Source organism: Urtica dioica, chromosome 9 (genome assembly GCF_054948205.1).
Source record: "Urtica dioica subsp. dioica isolate 48M chromosome 9, U.dioica_male_clone48M_v1_H2, whole genome shotgun sequence".
Taxonomy (NCBI): Eukaryota; Viridiplantae; Streptophyta; class Magnoliopsida; order Rosales; family Urticaceae; genus Urtica; species Urtica dioica.
Window position 1 is genome coordinate 23,522,417 of NC_142764.1, and position 21,041 is coordinate 23,543,457.

The window sequence follows — 21,041 nt, forward strand, 5'->3', positions numbered from 1 at the left end:
AGTAAAAATACGCGTAATTAATTGGTTATGGTACGTAATGGTAATGGTTTTTTTTTTTTTTTTTTTTTTTTTTTTTTTTTTTTTGAGTAGAGGCACTATCGGCCAGGATTACATGATATATTAACAGTGCAAAGCGCAGGTGGCACTATCGGCCAAGATTACATAGTAGGTGGCATTACTGGCCAAGATTACATACTTATTAGAATAAATCCTAGGGGGCATGCATTTCTGCATCCCATGGGAGCTTGAACCCATGACCTCTCCGTCGAGGTGTGTGTGGGATTACCGCTAGACCAAGCTAGCTACCACAGTAATGGTTAGTCAGAATCATGATCACTTTTTAATTATTAAAAAAAATCACGTTTCTTTTCATTATCTTTATCGCTGTTATACATGACATAATCAATGTTTTTATTCATGGATTGACAAACGGTGGCCACTAATACAGGTCTAAAAAGTTAACATGTTTTTACTTATTGCATTACAGATAAGTACGTAACGTGCCACTTTGATCACAAAGCCAACTCTTCGATCCAAACAAAAAAAAATGATAATTATTTGAAGTCATTAGGTTTCTAATGAAGCAGCTCATAAATAATATAGCAGCATATGATAAGATTAATTTTACTGCTCGCCGTGAAAATGAATGGATTTTTTAAATTTATATTTTGGTCGCCAACCTAATTTAATAAGTAATAGTACTTATGAACTATCAATTTTTATTGAAAAAAAAAAACTATCAATTTGTAGCAAATTTTATCGTTTATTTATTGAACAATGTTATAGATCTTTGACGTATTTTTACTATCGAAACAACCTAAAATCTAATTTAAACATGATAAAAATTGGTTACTATGAAGAAAAAAAAAATCATTATTTCAAATCTTATCCTATTCGAGATTTCTCAAAGTCTTTAAATTTTCATTTTAGTTTTCTTTTTACATCCCAATACTATTTTAATTAGCTTTTATGTATTAAATTTTTAAGATGCTCAAAGTTTTAAATTTTATTTTGATTAAGCAAATTTTTAACTCTCGGTTTAGAGCTGTTTAGGAATATACCGAAAACAACAACGTGTCACTCTCTCCACACAAACAAAATCTGGTGGTTTTGAATCTCTTATAAAATATAATCATAAATCTGGGTTGTAAAATTCTTATAAAAAAAATAACCTTCAACCATAAAAGAAAAAAAGTAGCTAAACATAATTATTAAAATTTAAATACAATAAAATCCCATAACTAAAGAAAAAGGATAACGAGAAAGAACAAAGAACAGTAAATATTTAGTGCTCGTCTCTCTCTCTCTCTCTCTCTCTCTCTCTCTCTCTCTCTCTCTCTCTCTCTCTCTCTCTCTCTCTCTCTCTCTCACCCACTTACAATCGTAAATAATCTATTATATATAGGTCGACATTTGCGCGATGATCATTGGCATCCGAGAGTCTTCGCCATTGTTCTTATGTCACATCTCATATTCCATTTTTGCAAATAAATAAAACTTATGACAAACAATCTATGTTAGCTATATTGCTATATTAATAGATTAGATAAAATAGACAAATTACATAAATATTATTTAAATAAATGATTATGAATGAAACTAATACAATACATCCGTGTAGACAAGAGTACAAAATAAATAAATAATTTAAAATAACTAAATCGAATATCACCAAAAAATCGATAAACGAAAGGAAAATGAAAACGTCGAGACTCGTTAGACGATTTCTTTAAACCGTTATAGCTCTCCCACCGGATACTGAAAAACATGAGCAACCACTTCTCAGGATACAACGATGTGCGAGATAAATAAAGCACCAATTTGTTCAACTCAAGCGGACCTTGAACACGTGCCAGAAAACTACCACCACCGCGAGAGAAATTGAGAGGAAAGTTGGAAGATTTTTTATTGTGTGAAAAGTACATGCCTCGGCACATGAACTCCTACTCCGAATGAGAACACCACCAACTTTTTATAGGTTGATTTCCAAAATGATTTTGGACATAAAACCGTTGCCCCATGATGACATTTTAATGTACATCAAACCCACTATAGTGTGTTGAAGTCTGAAGTTACAAATGTTAAAAAAAGTTTTTAACATGATACAACTTATTAGTGCATGGTAAATACCATTATGCTCATTAACAACCCAATTAAAACATGCAAAATGTTTTTAATAAATTAATGAATGAAAAAATTGGTCCAAAATATTATACCATTGTCAAGTTAAGCTCGGCACAACCGATTGGACGGTGACGGCGCGCATGTGTAGTGGATTTGGGCTTGCCTAAGCCTTAGTCCCTCTGCAAAATTGGGTTATCTTTGGGAGCCCAAAGATTTTTTTTATTTTTTTTTTCCAATTTTTTCATATATAAACATAACAATATCCACATATCTAATTCATGTTGGACTCTTGTATGTGCACATATATTCATTGCACACATATTTTTCCTTCACAATTTTTTATATTTTTTAACATACATTGAGCATCAATCTCTCACTTATCTTAGCTCCGATTTTGACAAATAAATTCGATTTTATATCTCTCGCAACAAGTAATAAGAATTTACTTAGTATTTCAAATTTTAAGTGTGGACTTCACTCGAATATTTGTCCCAAATAAACTAACAAATTGATGCTCTTTAATATCAATGCTTCAAAGACATCGTTCAAACTATTTCATTTAGAATCTCGAAAATATGTAGAATAGCACGCGGATTTGCTTGTTTAGCTCTAATATGCCCGGAATCACTTCTAACTCTGCGAATACCATAGAAACACATGTATACCATCACAAGCACAATCATACATGAATAATAATAAGACGCAAATTATGGTGGAAAATGATATCGAAATATTAGGAATGACAAACACTCGAGTTTTTACTGTTTTTTGTTGTTGTTGATTTGCTGTCGTCACTATACTCATGATTTGTTGTATATATATTTTTGTCTAATACTTTAAGTTCGAGGACTAAAATATACAACTCAGTGCAAACTTTTTGTACAAGTTACCAAATATAATATATGGAACTCGTCATGTTTTGATGGGAACGTAACATGAACCAGGTTAAATGAGCTTCGTGATCAGTTGGATCAAATATCTTGAAAATCTTTCCTTTTGTTATAAGAAATCTAGTATCCAAGTCCATTTTATTTCTTGCAACAAATCCCTTTCATTGTTTCAATATGAATTCAAATCTAGTACATGTTTTTATAATTTATCATTTATTGGTTTCAATGTTTTATCAGCCATATTTAATCATACGAAGAACGTTATTCTAAAAAAAAAAAAAAAACGAAGGACACTAACTTCTATTTCATCTCCACTTGCGTGCAGAGACATGCATGTTCTGTAATATAGTTTTTGTTTTGTTTTTGTGAATACTAGCTTCGTTATACTACTCTGCATTATCTTGTGTTCAATAAATATATATATATATATACATATATATATATACATATATATATATATACATATATATATATACATATATATATATATATATATTTCTAATGACGTCAATGATACATTTTGTTTTCCCGTTCGCGTCTTTTGTGTGATCAGTGAAGTTATATTCACGTTTTTATATGTATATATCCACTAATGTCCGTATATATGTAGTGCTTGGCTAAACTTCACAAACTTATTATTGCATTAATTTCACATTAATTATTATCGGCTATGAAATTAAATAAATAACATCAGTCGTGGTGATCAGCTTTACGTTGTACAGGCCAGCTCTAGCCTTTAGTCTACTTAGACATTGACCAAATGGCTTAAATTCAAAGTGAAAAAAGGCTTAAATATTTTTCTTCATAGTATAAAAAAGTGAAAATAACTTCTAATAGTCGGTTTTTGTAATTTTTTTCAATATTAGCTGTTGAACCGTTTTAGTTTTTGAAGTGTTCATTTTACCCTTAACAAATTTTAATCAAATTTTTAAAATTTGTTGACTAGATTTCAATAATTATTAACCAAATTTCAATAACTGTTAACCAAATTTCAATATACTAATATTTTGAACCTAATTTCAATAACTGTTAGCTAGATTTCAATAATTGTTAACCAAATTTCACAAACTGTCAAAACGATTTCAATGTTGACTAAATTTTAATAACAGTTAACCAAATTTCAATAATTATTGACTAGAGTTGGAACAGTATTTTTGTCCGAAAAAAAGAAAAACGGTTATTACCAAAATGTTTTGAAAACATGAGTGATATATAAAAAGTAATGCACGTTTTAGGTTAATTATGTAATTAGCCCTATAAAAAAAAGTCTTCAAGTTTTTATGAATAAAAGACCTCAACTTTTTAGAAAAAGAAGCTATTATATATGTTCAAATCCCAACTTCTCTATGATATAAAATCTTAATTTTTTTTTTTCATTCTTGTCAAAGATCATATAATAATTTGGGCCAACCTTGCTGACATAGTTAAGCTTATTAAAAACTAAATATTAGACATGCCTTAGTTTACAAACATTGTATTAGGAACAGTAATATCTCCTTTGAGAGACACTAAGGGACCATGAGATCACATGCAAATACTTGGCAAAGTGCTTCTCTGACAATATTTCCCAATGAAGGATAAAGTAAAGAGACACAATTGAGGCACTTTTATTTTCTATCTTTCTATTTTTCTTTTTTGATGACGATTATATAAAATAACATATAAAAATATAAGTTGAAGTTGAGGTAAAGCCTAAAGCCAAAATTGGGAGTATGGTCGTCACCAAAACAAATACATATGATATATGGGAAATAATCTGAGAGAAGATAAGAGTAAATATTAATAGGGTAATTTAGTAGTCAATTTCAAACATAGTTTTAATGATATAATCAACGTTTGATAAATTTTGTAATTTAGTCATTTATAAAAATAAACGGTTAGAAAATATCAGAATACCCTTATATAACATAAATCATAAAAATCAAATAAACGAAAATTAACTCAAAAAAACTTGATATCGCAATTAATTGAACTACAAATATATATATATATATATATATATATATATATATATATATATATATCTATCATGGAATAAATCAAGTTAACGTGTATTAAAACTGCATTATTTGGTTGCGATTAAAACATTGACTACATATTCATGTTCAATCATTTTTAATAAAGATTAACATAGTAATTTATTAAATGACTAATATAAGTCACGTCATCATTTGTGACTATATTTAAAACTTAAATGAAACGTTAGTTAGATTACAATATCAACGTTTCAAATAGTTTAGTCTGTGTAATTTTTCATATTAATATGCACGAGACATGCATACACGTATAGAGAAATTCGTTAAGTCATCCGCCATAATAAACGTAACGTACCTCATAAAAGGCAAAGTTAAATATTCACTAAATTGACACGTATAAGATTTATAACCCCATTTGTTTATTTATTTTTATAGGAGTAACCCTATTTACTTGTCCATGTTCTTCTTCTTCTGCTATAATTACGCACTTCTGAAAATAGTACATAACATAAAGTGAACCACTCGTTCTTTGTCGAATGAATAACGCTTCGCTTCACAATATGTAGTATATACCCTATATACTTTTGATTCCTGTAGAATCATATAAATCATATACCCAGTTGACTTTTTCATATAGTGATTACGAGTAGTTGACTTCATGTTTAGGCTGGTTCTACTTTTAGAAGTGATACATCCTGTACTATCCTACAGAGAGATGGTCCTGTCTATCTTTTCATATATACAGTCTTTACTAAAAAAAATTAAAAAATAAGAGTGAAATTTACGGTAGATTTTGTGGTGTAGTAGTTGATAAAGAGCACAAGCATGTGAAGCCCATTTTGGGTTGAGAAAAAAATTGCAAAGCGAGAGACACACAGATGTCATAAGGAATATTGACTGTTCCACTATTCGGTGGCATTATCAATTATTTTTATTAATGTAAAACTGGTGGATTGGAATATTCCGGTATATCCACATTCAACGGTTAAGGTGTCGCAATAAAAACAAGATTTAACTTTATCATGTCGTGCGTTCGTGTCACACGTACACATAACTTCTGCCTAACATTATAGATAATAAATAATTAAACTCATATTCGATAAAAACAAAAAAAAAAAACAAAAACAAAAAAAAAAAAATTCACCGGAGCTTCTGAAAAAATTCACCGGAGCTTCTTTTAAATATATATATATATATATATATATATATATATATATTTTAATTCCTTTTCTTGTGATCCCACGTGACAGCTAGAAATCATGGCTTACTAAGAAAACATTGAATAGCTCATGTCGCCCTAAACCTAGTATATCGTTCGCATGCAATATACTATTAATTATATTGATTATAATTTTTTTTTTAATTCCTTTTCTTGTGATCCCACGTGACAGCTAGAAATCATGGCTTACTAAGAAAACATTAAATAGCTCATGTTGCCCTAAACCTAGTATATCGTTCGCATGCAATACACTATTAATTATATTGATTATCATTATAGATTAAAGTTCAGAGAAATGCATCATCATGATCTCCAGCAAATTAAGTGACGAAACTTACAAATTTGACATTTCACTCATAACTTTTGACCCAATCATAAATATATAAATATACAATGACCAATTGTATATATGTGTGTGTGAGAGCGCGCGCTTTTAATAACAGGGAAAACATGATGTACAAAATGAACCAATTAACTTAATGCAGAGACTAATTTGTGACCTTAAATAAAGTGTTGAATTAATATAACTCTTAAATGTTTTATTAAACTATCTATGGTGACATATGTATGTGGTAAAAGGGGTCCAAAGTACACTCAGCAAATATTGACCACTAATAGCGACCCCAGCATGAAAAATTGCATAATTATCGATAAATTGCATAATTATATAATGCCCTCTCTATGTTCTTTTGACTGTATCCAATTCTAAGTTTGACTTCAATACTGGCAATGGCAAATGAGCACTGCCATTGTGTGTTATTAACCATGGCACTTGAGGAATTTTCCAAGTTGGACACTTTATTATGTACTTTTTAAATTAAAAAAAAATTAGAAAAAGGTTGGTAAAATCTCTACCCAGGATTTTTTACCCTTTGTCCTCACCAAGGCTCAATGGAATTCGGATCATCGAAAACCTCATTAAAATAAAATAAAATATTGAAGCAAACCCACTCCAAAAAGGGCAAAACCATAAGAATTAAAAATTATATTGTGTTTGTGGGTGTTGAAGTGGAAAATAATATGTTGTTAGGAAGTAGTCATTGTCATTGGCAACAATGCCTTTATTATTTTTTTTTTTAACCTTCTTCTAATCTATATGCTGTAGTACCTTTCCAAAAAAAAAAAAAAAAATTATATATGCTGTAGTGCTGTTGGTGTAGATTTTCGTTGGTATAAATATTCTTCATATATTTGCTCCAGAAAAAAGAACCCAATAGGCTTTTGGCCTGTGATCATATTGCGTTACCAAACTCGTTCAATTAGAAAAGATTTTGGGTATTACATAACCATTTTCTCGTTAGATGAGGAAACAATTGTCACGTTTACATGTGATTGGTCGTTGAGCGAGAAAAAAAAAAGATCTCAAAATTGGTTCTTTGATCATGCTTCCACAATTAAAGTTGTCTTATGATCATTTTTGGAAAAACATTGCTTAGGTAAAAACAACTTTACTGAATTGTAAAATCACACGTATAGACTATATTCGGTCATTTGTTGTCTAACAATTACATACACAAACACATATTACATATTTTAATTGAAAGGTTTTGGATTCGAACTTTTTGAACTGTAAAAATGCACGCCTCTTTATAAGTGTAAAATTATCGTTTTTCAACTTAACGTTCATGTACTAAATAATATAATCTTCACTAATAGTATCACTTGTGTTGCGCTTACATTGTTATAATATATCATTTTTTTTTACCAATATTGCTACTTCTAAAAAAAAATCTCACACACTAATTACTAAAGCAAATGTGAATTCATATAATCTTTAATAATAAAATTAATATGTTGTCTCATCGACAAAAAAATATGACAATTAATTCAGGAGACAGAAAATTAGTAAACATATTTTAATTCTTATAAAATAAATTAGGTAAAATAACCATAAAGCCAAATTTGTTTAGAAATTAATAAAAAAAAAGGGTTAATAATTATAAATATCAGTCATAGAAAAATAATATATTCAATACCAACAAAATATGGAGTCCAATTTTACTAATACATATTACCGATTGCTACATTGTCATACATTTTATAATTATTTGGAATACTATTATCGTCATACAAAAAATCATCGAAGGAAATATTGGTTACCATTAGATACCAACATATATTTTATAAAATAATACTTTGTATATAAATGCTCATAAAAAATCAAACTCAAAACTCAAAAATAAAACTAGGAGAACAATGGTACAAATATAAGAAAATTAATTAAATATAAGAAAACAATATTTACCAAATATTTTTGGCTTTATCTCATATCATATGGATGCCTTGGCAATGAGCATATTGATGCCTTGGCAATATCCTGATTGGTGCCTTGGCAATATGCTCAATTTGGTAGCATCCTTTTTATAGCAATCAAGATTTACCAAATACGTTAGTGCATCCAATTATTTGGAAGATTGAGCAGTTACTACGACTTGTGCTTGTTCAGGAGAAACTCTCTAAGTTAAGAAGTTATTTAAAATTCCACCAAGATAGCATTAGAGGTTGTGGTTCCTGGTCAAGCCTGTTTGTTTGTTTGATTTTTTTTCCCCGCTGATTATCACTTTTAATCAAATATTTATATCTACATAACTCGAAAGTTTCTTTATCACTATTTAACTATATAAGGTACCTAATTCTTGATTGGTCTAGTGATAATGATGTCGCGAGTTCAAACCCCACCTAAAACAAATATCTTTAACGAAAAAAAAGCTAAATAACCAAGTAATCAGGCCAGATCGACCCTAATGGGTGACCATTTAAGCAAATGTTTAAAAAATTTGAAAAAAAAGTCTCTAATTTTTTAGAAAATAAGTTATTATATCTAATTTTTTTAATATATGTTTAAAAACCCTAATTTTTTTACTCTTGCTTAAGGTCACATATTAGTTTGGACCGGTCAGCTTGAGAATTTTATTAGAGAAGCCAGAGTTGAGGGACCCATTTGGAATGTCGTATTTTATTAAGTCGAGATAAATGGTATTCCAAGAAATGAAAGGGTACAATAGCAAATAAATAAAGTCGAACTAACGGTTTAATGCAGAGCATAGTTGATGATACTGTTGGTATATTCCTCCTCCAATGAATACGTTTTATACTCCCTTTTTCTCACATTCGATGAACAATAAACAAACAACAATCCAAACCCACTCAAACTAACCCAACCATAGACCTTTCCGAAAATTTTCCAAACTCAAGCACGACGAAACACCAATCGGTTTACTAAAATCAAAACTCTCTCTTCCTTTTCTATGTGCGGTCCTGAGTTTGCAGTGGTTTCGAGGTCTGGTTATGGAGTCATCGCTGGGATTCATGGACGAATTAGGCCTCTCTGAACTCTCGCAAACTCTTTTTTCTTTTTATAAATAAATAGGAAAGAGTTCGTGCATATATATATATATATTATATATATTGGTGCTGGTATCAAGTAGCTTGATTGATTTCAATGGTCCCAGAGAAGCAAAATGGTACGTTTTTATTTATTTTTTATTTTTTGTATGTTTATTATGGTATATCAGCTTATTTATCGGTTACACGTGGGGTTGTTTTATCAGTTTCATTTGCTTTGATTGTGTACTAAATTTTTTTTTTTTTTTGGTGCACAATCAAAACAAATGAAACTGACTATGCATTTCTGAGTTTGTTTGTCGACGAAAAAAACTTTATTGCTGAGTTTTCTTTCATATTAACTAGGTTTGAAGTTATTGGGAGAAATGGTCTGTTTTTTGGGGGGTTTTTTAATCTTCCCTTTTCTTATATATACACGTTAAGTTAATTTGGAAATTTGGAAACGGATTGAAAATTTTAATGCAAGTTGATTGCTGGTGAACTTGTTCAAGAAGCTATTCATGGCATATGAAATTTCGCAGTCTTTTTTTTATTATTATAAATTTATTTAAGCTACCAAAAAAAAAAAAAATCTGTAACTCCAAGTCATTGACTTTTATGTCTCTTTTCTTAAAAAAGAAACAACCTGTTTTCAAAATTCTTCCCAGACTGTAGAATATTAGGACTGTAAAATTCTTCCCAGAACATTGTAAATGTATATGCACTATGCAGTGAATTTGTGTGATTTACTTTTACCACTGAAGTACTAAATGAAATGTGTGAATTATAGGTTGTGGAAGAGGAGGAAAACTGGCAGTGGAAGCATAATTAGCTCTTCGGCTTTGAAGCAAAGAAAATAGTATATGGCCGAGCGGTTGTTGGTGGGCTGTGTTTTGCTTATCTACCTCGGCAAATACCGTTGGGTCGTCGAGCTTTGCGAACCGCGAAAATCCGATCTCGTGGTCTATGAACCAGGACCCGAACTGTAGTTTTCTTCAGTGACAAATCTTCTTTGGCAATCATAAATATAGTTGGGATATTTTTCTTCCTTTTTTTTTTTTTTGTTCTTGTTAGTTATTTGAGTTAGTTTTTGGGCAAATCTCCTTTGGCAAAAGTTACACAATTTCCCTTGGTCGAGTGACATTCTCATTTATCATTCGAAACTCGGTCTTTCCGTTTGAGAAACTCACCTCTTTTTCTTGGGAAATATCTTGTATCTTCATTTCGGTTCTTTATCGAAATTTCTTCTCAGAAGGAACTTTCTTCTGGATGAAGTTTTTTGAGTCCTGTCTACCAAGATTTGGGCAAATCTCCTTTGGCATTTAGAGAGTCCTTAGTCATTTGGACTCTCGTCGTAGTCCTATACAGGGCAAATCTCCTTTGGCATATCTGATCTCTGGTTCTGATCTCGGCACATAACTTGTGTCGCCTTTGAACTGGACATCGATCACTACTTCACAAGTAGTTTCTCGTCTGTGACCCACACAATCTATCGATAAACGAGGAAAAAAAAGAACAGGTAATCGCAAAGCTCTTTCTTCGTCCTTCAAATGAACACACATCAAACTCAATCTTACCCCGCTTATATCGTGATATGCGCAGGCATTTGAAACAATGGATATATACTCGAGCGACTCCGACTGGGACAGCTCCAGCGACAGCGGTTTCGAGGATCAAGACGAAGCTGACTTTTTATACGGCGGCCAAGCTCAGAGCATCTTGTCGAGCTTGGAGCAGAGCATCGAGAAAATCGACGACCTACTCTCATTCGAGAGAGGGTTTGTGCACGGCGATACAGTCTTCTCCGCCAACGACCCGTCGGGCCAGATGGGCAGGGTCGTCGGCGTCGACATGCTCGTCGACTTGGAGAACGTTCACGGAAAAAAACTGAAAGGTGTCAACTCCAAGAGCTTGTTGAAGGTACGGTCTTTTTCGGCCGGAGATCACGTCTCTTTCGGGCCGTGGGTCGGCCGAGTCGACAGAGTAATGGACCGCGTGACCGTCGTCTTCGACGACGGGACGAAATATCGAATCGATAACGCCGCGGACCAAGACAAGGTGTCGCCTGTGTCGCCGAACGTGCTCGAAGACGCGCAATTACCGTACTGCCCCGGGCAGAGAGTCCGGCTGAGGCTCTCGGCCGCTTCCAAGTCGACGAGGTGGCTTTGCGGTAATTGGAAGGAAAGTCAGGACGAAGGGACCGTCTCCGCCGTGGAAGCGGGTCTCGTGCGCGTCGATTGGATCGCCTCTGTGCTCTCGGCTATCAACCCGGACCTTCCTTCTCCGCCAAGCTTCGTCGACTCGGAGAAGCTCGCTCCCGTGCCGTGCTCTCAGCACGCGAGCTGGCAGTTGGGCGACTGGTGTAAGCTCGCCGGAGAGCACGGAAACCCGAATTCGGACGTCGGAGAGGTCTACGAGATAACGAAGACGAAGACGAAAGCTGACGTGGCGTGGCAGGACGGGACGGTCTCGTCCGGCGTGGACTCCCAAACTTTGGTCCCCGCGACCGCCGTGAACTCCCACGAGTTCTGGCCCGGCCAGTTCGTTCTCGACAACGCTTCTTCTGCCGAAAAATGGGGCGTCGTTCTGGGAATGGACGCGAAGGAACGGACTGTGACGGTGCAGTGGACGAGCAAAGAGTCGAACGCAGAAAGGACGGTCGAGACCGTGAGCTCCTACGAGCTGGTCGAGCACCCGGAGTACAACTACTGTTTCGGCGACCTCGTGTTGAGGATGGTTCCGAATAAGTGCTGTGAGCGTGACCGAGAGACGGTGAGTGAGAGAGAGTGTCCGGATAAGGATTACTTGCCGTACATTGGAAGTGTGGTCGGTCTCGAGCTCGGAGCGGTTGAGGTGAAATGGGCCACCGGTATCACGAGCAAGGTACGTAGTCTAATAAGCCAATCTTATTTTCCATCTTCCGATTCTCATCAGATTTTTGTAGTGAGATTGAAGAGTTTTGGTACGTTGCTCTTACAGGTTGAACCTTCTGAGATTAGCCGCGTTGAGAAAACCGAACTCGTAGCTGCAGTGTCTGAGGACGGAGATAGCGAGGACTTGAACATAGAGAAGATTCCGCAGTACAAAGAGGTAAAGCAAAGGGTATTACTCTTTCTGATTTTCCCCGGTCTATTTCTTCTTCTTGTTGATACGACGTATAGTCAGTGCATCTGAAGCATTTTTCTCGACCAAGGACTAAGATATAAATGTGTTTTGATTTTTTATGCCTATATGGAAAATGATAAATGAAGTGGTCAATATTAAAAGTCCTATGATTTTTCATTTTATTTTTTAGAAAGTAAGGGAACTTGACATGTAAAACTCCGTTCGGACTTTTATCATTCTCAGGGTTTTCTGAACTCTGATGGCATATCCAACGGCTGCAAAAACCAACTATGGGAGTCCACTTCATTTTACCTTCCACAAGCCGCCATTGGATTCTTCACGAACATCGCCGCAACTCTGCTCGGAACTTCTGGCTCGAAATCCGTATCAGGCTCGACCCCGCTCGCCCACGTACCCGAGGCCGTCGTAACCGAATACAATGCAGTCAAAACGACCGAAGGAAATGACGATGTCAGCGACGCCGAGACACAGATCGACGATTCGATCTCGACCGTTGAGGACTGCTTCGATCAGGATGATGTTGAGCAGATTTCCCCGGAAAGCGAGAATCCCCGCAAGTTTAAGCAGTTTGACATGGCCACGGATTGCCCGGATCACCATTTTCTTGCCTCTGCTAAAGGCTTCTCATTGTCCCAGGTGATAATCTATTTACCGAGTTCACTGCTTGTATAAAATACAATTCATTTCCTGATTCATTTTCGGTCACTGATTACAGGTGAAAAGAAGCTGGCTGAAGAAGGTTCATCAAGAATGGAACATCCTAGAGAAAAATCTCCCTGGTCAGTAGGAAAATCCTTTTATGGTGCAATCTAGTTTTCATATAGTATTTTTACCGCAAATAATCCCTGAACTACTGCGCGGGTGACACTTTGGTCCTCAACTATTGATTTTGTAGCTTTTTAGTCATTTTCATAAAATTTATACCCAAACAACATAAAACATATTTGGACTATTTTGCTCAACAACTGAGTTTAGTGACCAACATGTCATTAACAGTCTAAGAATTTGGTGTGGATCGGAATTCAAATTGCTGTTTCACTTAAAATTCCGTCAAAGAATGTGTATACATTATACTTATATCTCTGTGACTAAAAAAACAGACACGATCTACGTCCGTATCTTCGAGGAAAGAATGGATCTGATGCGGGCAGCCATTGTCGGGGCACCCGGAACTCCGTACCACGACGGTCTCTTCTTATTCGACATATATCTTCCTCCAGAATACCCCAACGAACCCCCCGTAAGTTTACTCTCTGAAGCAACAAAGAAAATCATCATATCATATCATATCAGTTCTTTCTGATGTCGCAAATGATTCGCCGCAGATGGTCCACTACAACTCGGGCGGGCTGAGGGTGAACCCGAACCTGTACGAGTCGGGGAAGGTGTGCCTGAGCTTGCTGAACACGTGGGCGGGATCGGAGACGGAGGTTTGGAGTCCGGAGAGGTCGACAATTCTTCAGGTTCTTCTGTCTCTGCAAGCTCTGGTTCTGAACGAGAAGCCCTACTTCAACGAGGCCGGTTATGATCAGCAGCTCGGGAGAGCCGAGGGCGAGAAGAATTCGGTTAGCTACAACGAGATTGCCTATCTCGGGACCTGCAAGTCCATGCTTTACCTTCTCCGCAAGCCACTCAAGGTACAATGATCTAAATCATTTAGCCTTCTTTTGGAATACGGGGTTTACCGAGGAAGATCTGAGTGGAAATCATAATCATTCGTTGAGTTTGGAAGGCGTGGAGATTTCGAGGGGGAGAAATATAATTTATTTTCTATTTTGACGTCTGAAGCGAAAAGCTATAGAAAATTGAAAATGAAGGGAGGGAGGGAAAATGAAATCTGACATAATTTCCTTGTATTTCTATTTTCTTCAAATAATTTTTCAGGGTGTTATTGCTAAATAGCTAAAAATGTGCAAGTCCTAGGTTTCAATAGTTTTTTTTTTTGGTGCCGTGATTAAATTTTTTGAAAATGACGAATTGCCTATATAAATTGTCAAAAATTTTAATCACAGTGAATGTAACTTTTGCTATTTTGTTGAAAACTTACAACTTTGGCTATTTTCCAATTAGTTAGTTTCGAATGGCTACTTTGTATACTTTTTCCTAAAAAAATTTGTGAAAGCAAAATTTCGCTTGGCAGCTACACATTCTTAAATTTCCCTTAAATCGTTTCCCTTGATCGCTATTCTCATATTTTTTCCATTGCATTTTTTGGGGTTCCACACGTAGCCTTAGTTTAGAGTCTCCTTTACATATGACGATAAAGTATATCCCTAAACATTCTATTGTTGCAGCACTTTGAGGAGCTCGTGGAGGAACATTTCGAGCGGCGTTCTCAACACATTTTAACGGCTTGCAAGGCTTACATTGAAGGCGCTCCGGTCGGTTGTGACAAAACCGAGCACGGTCATCAGAACGGAAGCTCGACTGGCTTCAAAATCATGCTCTCTAAGCTCTTTCCCAAGCTCGTCGAGGCTTTCTCCGACAAAGACAAGGTTGTGATCCCGGAAAACATGAACGCGTGAGTCGACTTAATCCCATCTTATGTATAATCTGTGTAATAGATACAAAACTTGGTTATCCTTTTTTCATCATATATATAGTCAACGACAAAAACATATAGACGCACTGAAAGTGGTGTGGTTTTGTGTGTGGTGATCACATGTTCATTGGAGAAAAAAAGTATGTAATAATATGTAAAATATATATTTGTTCGTTAAGAGCTTGAAAGTCAAGTGTAAGGTTGGCAATAAGTGAATCTGTTGGTTGTGATTCAGTCTTCGTGATCAAAATCTGTGTAACATATGTGTGTACCGGTTTGTGGAGAATAAACTATTTCAAGGAATTTCAATAAGTTGAATTTGTGTGTGAACTATTCATCACCTGCTTATTATTATTATTATTGTTGGGGCCTTTAAATGCTAAAAAAAAAATGTCCTAAAGCCTTAATTTGAAAGATACTCCTCCGCTCCGACCTTCCTCGGCGCACTTTTGTCTCTCTTGCTTCCCTGGTACCCTACAAAAAAAAAAAAAAAGAAGATACCTAGTTAATGTCCTGAATGCAGTTTCCAATTATCCTATCACGTTTTATTTTTAACCTAGAAATAAAGAATAGTTGAAAAATAAGAAATAAGTTGAAATAAGGAAATTAATTGTCTACTTTTTCTAGTGTAACTGAAATAGAAGAATATCACTCATGTACACGAGATATACATCACAATGTATCGTCTTTTCAAACTATACCAATATGCTCATCTTCTCTTTACATAACACTAAACCTTGAGTCTTGGCCACAACGTAATATCACGCACAGATTTTCATGATTCTCAAACACCAATTCGAGTTCTCTCATCAGATTATAACAGCTAGTTTCAAAATTCTTAGCAAAATTAATTTGATTTTTAAGGCCAGATAAATAACACTTGATTAGAGTCAGACAATTTCAATGCGTTCCCAACATATTCATTAAATGATTTTCATGTTCGGATAATAAAATGAAAAAAAAAAGAACAAAGCGAATATCAAAGTTGAAAGATTGGAGTTATATATAAGTAGATGATGCCCGCACGGGAGAATAATTTAGATTTCCATGACGATAGTCTGTTCCAAATCTTCTCCTTCAAGTCAGCAAAAACAACCTTCTTATCTTTTCCGGAATAGGACGGCAAACCCAAATATTTTTCATGGCATACACCAACTGTCATTTGCAAAGTTTCAGCAAAGTAATCTTGTATAGATTGATCTGCGTTTTGAGAGAAGGATATGTGACTTTTGGTACGTAATTAATATGTTGACCAGATCCAGCACTATATTGATTCAAAATATCTTTAATTGAGTCACAATTCGATGTTATAGCTTCACAAAAGATCAAGCAGTCATCTGCAAAAAGGAGGTGGGATATCTTTGGGGTTGATCTTGCTATACTGATTCCTGTCAAGGCAGAGCTTCTTTCCGCTCTATAATGAGAGATGATAGTCCTTCAAAACAAATGAGGAATAAATAAGGGGATAATGGACAATCTTCTTGGCGTATTCTGCGTGTCGGGATTACCTTTCCTGTGGGAAATCCATTGATTAGAAAAGAGAAAGATACCGTGGTTACGCATCACGTTATCATATTGACTCATTGGCTATCGAAATCCATCTTGAGCCTCATCATTTCGATGAAAATCCATTCAACTCGGTTAAAGGCTTTCCTCATGTCTAATTTGATAGCTGTGTGCCCAATTTTACTAGAGCGTCTATTCTTGATACAGTGGACAATCTCAACACCTATAAACAGTTATAGGTGATTAATCTATTTCAAAATAAAGCATTTTGATTTTCTGAGATAGCAAGTGAGAATGCTTCTTTGAATCTCGAAGATAGTGAAGGGAATAAAAAGGCGTCTCGTTCCTTACCAAATGAGAATTTTGACTACGTGTGATAATACATGAAATTGAGATCATGAGAAATTTGTTTTCTAATTTTTTTTTTCTATTGCCGGCATTTAACTTCCAAACCGTCGTCATGTTATAATTTTAGTAAAATAAAAAAAAAATCACATTTTAAAAAACCCAATTTCAATATTAGCACATGCATGGGATCTAACTTCTCTACCTGAATTGGTTATTTATTATTTATAAAAACTCCCCACGTCATGCAAATCTATGCAAATATCGTCCCTCTAAAGTCTTAATTCAAGGACTAAATAAAAGAAAGTATCTCTCTCTAACACACACGAACACTCTGCAATGGACTCCGATGCCGATTCTCCTTCCGACGAATCCGGAGAAAGAGTGTCTCGAAAAACCCCCAATTTCACATCCAAACCCTTCTTAGCCATCGCCGTTTTCGCGATCCTCTTCTCTCCCGTCGCGAGCTCCGACTTCGAATCCAACTACGACCGCCACTGCGGCCGCGTCGTCCCTCGCTCTCCTCCGCACCCCAATCGCGTCGACCTTCCCTTCGCCATGCCCTCAGAGCTCTACCCCGGCTACTTCTACGGCGGAGCTCCGATCTTCGACGCCAAAGGCTCCGCCGGAAAAGCCTTCCGCATCGTCTTCCTGCGCGGCTTCGCCGACGTGGTAAGCGAGCTCAGAGCCAATCTGTTACTCGAGGCATCTTCGCCCCTCTCGGACTCGGTCAACGGAGGTTTGACCAATCCCCGGCTGGTCCGGTTTCGCGGGCCGAGGGCTCCGATGGAGGGTAGGCGATCCACGTTCCGTCTGAGAGGATTCTGGTCGAAGGTCTCCGGGGAGCTCTGTATGGTCGGCTTGGGATCGAAGAGGAATGTGGGTACGCAAAAACCTCTGTCTCTCTCTGCTGTTCTTAAGCTTACTTACCCGCTCAATTCCACGATCTATGGTAGCCTGGTTAGGGGTAGTTTAGAGAGCTTGGATGGTAGTGACAGTGACGGATATTTCACTCCGGTTTCGATTCTCGGCGTGGCCCAGAATTCGGGTCATAACTACACGTTGGTGAAGAAAGACAGCGATTGTTTGACCGGAGTCAGCGGAGGAGGAGGAGAAGAGGGTGTTCAGGGTTCGGCTCATCCCGAAAAGGCCTGTTCTGTCCTCCGAAAACTAGAGATACTTGAATTGGAGTACTCCGGCGCTAATTCTAATCCTCTCGGTGAGGGTTTCGGGTTTGTGCCAAGGAACATGGTTTTTTCCAGGAGTCGGTGCAGCGAGGATAAGAAATGGCAGATGGTCCTAAGCTTTCCCAACTCAAGCTACATCGATTACAGGCTCAGCTTCGATCCCAAAACGGCCCTCGTCGGAGAAGGAGGGTGGAACGAGAAGGATGACCGGTTCTGCGGCATCGCTTGTCGGATTCTGAACGTCTCCGGCGAGTCATTCGACAGAGCTAGCGTCGGAGATTGCTCCACCAGGGTCAGCTTGAGAATCCCGACCAGCTTTTCTCTGAGGAACAGAAGTAATGTCGTGGGGAAGATGTGGAGCACCGTCGGCCACTTTGGCGAGTTCGGGTTCAATCATTTCGACACATGGTTGATGAGATCTGTGGGGTTCAAGTACGAGTACACCGTCATCGACGATGCCTTCACGAGAAGCTGTGCAAAAAAGAACAGCGCTACCGGCAAGGGAAAGAAATACCCGGCCGAGGATTCCTTTGATATGAGATTCCACATGTCTGTGAAATCCGGCAAAGGACTAAATGCTGATGGATATTCGACGCCGTTTTTTGTGGGGAATAGATGGATGGGTTCGGGGTTCTATCCACGTGCAGGGCAAGAGTTTTCGGTTGTGTCAAACAACAGCCTCGGTAGCCTGGTGAATATCAGCTACGATATAAGCTTTTCCGTTCCGACTGGTTTCAAGTTCGGCCGTGGTGGTGGTGGTAATCCTTCTACACGCGATTCAGTGATAATCTCGGCTGAAGGGATCTACAACAGAGACAACGGAGTACTGTGCATGATCGGGTGTCGTAAAGTCAGCTTAAACGGTCAAAATTCACTCGACTGCGAGATCGCTATCAATATCCAATTTTCTTCGTTGGGCACGAAAACCAACACAGATATCAAGGGCAAAATCGAAAGCACGAGGAAAAGATCGGACCCTCTTTACTTCGAGAGCCTCGAACTGTCTTCAACCTCGATGTACAGAGGGCAAGCCGAAGAGTCTATCTGGAGAATGGACCTGGAAATCACCATGGTTCTCATCTCGAAAACCCTCACGTGCGTGTTCGTGGGCCTCCAGCTATTCTACGTGAAGTCTCGCCCGGAAGTGCTTCCATTCACCTCGGTCGCGATGCTCGTCGTCCTCACCGTCGGCCATATGATTCCTCTTCTGCTGAACTTCGAAGCCCTGTTCGCTTCCCACCGAACCCAACAGACCAATTTCCTCGGAAACGGAGGTTGGCTCGAAGTGAACGAAGTCGTGGTCAGGATGGTAACAATGGTGGTTTTCCTTCTTCAGTTACGACTTCTCCACCTGACTTGGTCCTCGAAAAAGAGCAGCGACCCGGGTGAGAATCGTTCGTGGGGTTCCGAAAGAAAGGTGATTTACATCATTTTACCACTCTACGCATGTGGCGCTCTGATTGCTTGGCTCGCAAGCCACCTGAAGAACTCATCCAGACTAGGGTTTGGAAACCCGCATCGCATGACTTACGTGGTGACTCCGTTCCAGCGGCGATCGTTCCAACGGGTTTCTCTTTGGAAGGACCTGAAATCTTATGCGGGTTTGGTCATGGACGGTTTTTTGTTCCCGCAGATCCTCTTCAATGTGTTTTCGGGGTCGGGAGAGAAGGCTTTGGCTCCGGCGTTCTACGCGGGGACCACGGTGGTTCGGATTCTGCCTCACGCTTACGATCTCTACAGGGCTCGGAGCTTCTCGCCATTTCTGGATTCGTCGTACATTTACGCGAGCCACAAAGCAGATTTCTTCTCTACGGCATGGGATATCGTCATTCCTTGTGGCGGTCTTCTCTTCGCTGCCCTGATTTTCTTGCAGCAGAGATTAGGTGGACGTTGCGTTTTGCCCAGAAGGTTTAGAGAGAGTTCTGTGTATGAGAAAGTGCCTGCGATAAGCAACGATGAGTTGTGACAACATATTTGATTGATTGATTGCTGGGTTTTACTGGGATGGTACTAAAAATTTTGTCATTTTTTCTTTCTGAGTTTGTATGTTTTTGAAAGTCTCTATTTTTTTTGCTGTAGGAGTATTCTTTTAGTTGTGACATGTGAGACGAGGAATATGTCCATTCAGAACAAGTTTACTGTGAATTGCAAGCACTTTCAATATTAGAAGATGGAAATGTGATTCTATTCAGATTGATTTTAGAACATGAATACAACTGAAAGCATTTTCCATATTATTTTTTTATCACTGGACAACTCTTACGATGAATACTTTATTTAGATGTCTCGCGTCTGTAGCTTGTTTAAAATGAGCTTATAGTTGCAACACTTAACTCAGTATGACTATCCATGTTCCAAAATCTTATCATTTAATGATATGAAAAATAGTAATTGGCCACTGCATGTAACATATATGTATAGAGCAGCTGTACATCATATCTAATGAAATTTAAGAATCTATCAAAGTATCAATTACTAAAATTAACTAAATAAATTTCTTGCTTTTTTTTTATTAATACAAGCGGGGCTAGTAATGCATGGTCAATCACTAAAATCAAGTATATCAATTTTTTAAATTAATACTAGCTCAATGGTAAGCAGTCAAAAATCATGAATAGATTAAAAATAAACGTATAGTCCTTGGTACGGAAATAAATGGGTTTTCTTTTCAAGGAACAAAATTTGCTCAGCAAAAGTGTTTCTAAAAGTAATACCTCCTAAAGCCAAGCATAGCATTTGTTATTTAATTCCGCAACCAGGTGGTACTAAGAGAACAAATGAATGAACAGAAAATTCCACCTA

The 21,041-nt window shown here is 36.9% G+C and overlaps 2 protein-coding genes across 2 annotated transcripts; both read left to right on the forward strand.

The window, feature by feature from the left end:
* The first annotated feature begins 9,273 nt into the window (after positions 1-9,273).
* PHO2 (phosphate 2) lies at positions 9,274-15,538 on the forward strand. Its single transcript, XM_089625255.1, has 9 exons — positions 9,274-9,673; positions 10,324-11,052; positions 11,136-12,416; positions 12,513-12,623; positions 12,882-13,295; positions 13,375-13,438; positions 13,760-13,899; positions 13,985-14,296; positions 14,954-15,538. Exons 3-9 carry the CDS (start codon positions 11,148-11,150, stop codon positions 15,182-15,184), a joined length of 2,541 nt encoding a protein of 846 aa, XP_089481381.1. The 5' UTR covers positions 9,274-9,673; positions 10,324-11,052; positions 11,136-11,147; the 3' UTR covers positions 15,185-15,538.
* Positions 15,539-17,294: 1,756 nt separating this feature from the next.
* LOC149385954 (DUF2921 family protein, putative (DUF2921)) lies at positions 17,295-20,384 on the forward strand. Its single transcript, XM_089626740.1, has one exon. The coding sequence runs from the start codon at positions 17,392-17,394 to the stop codon at positions 20,203-20,205; it is 2,814 nt and encodes a 937-aa protein (XP_089482866.1). The 5' UTR covers positions 17,295-17,391; the 3' UTR covers positions 20,206-20,384.
* The last annotated feature ends 657 nt before the right edge of the window (positions 20,385-21,041 follow it).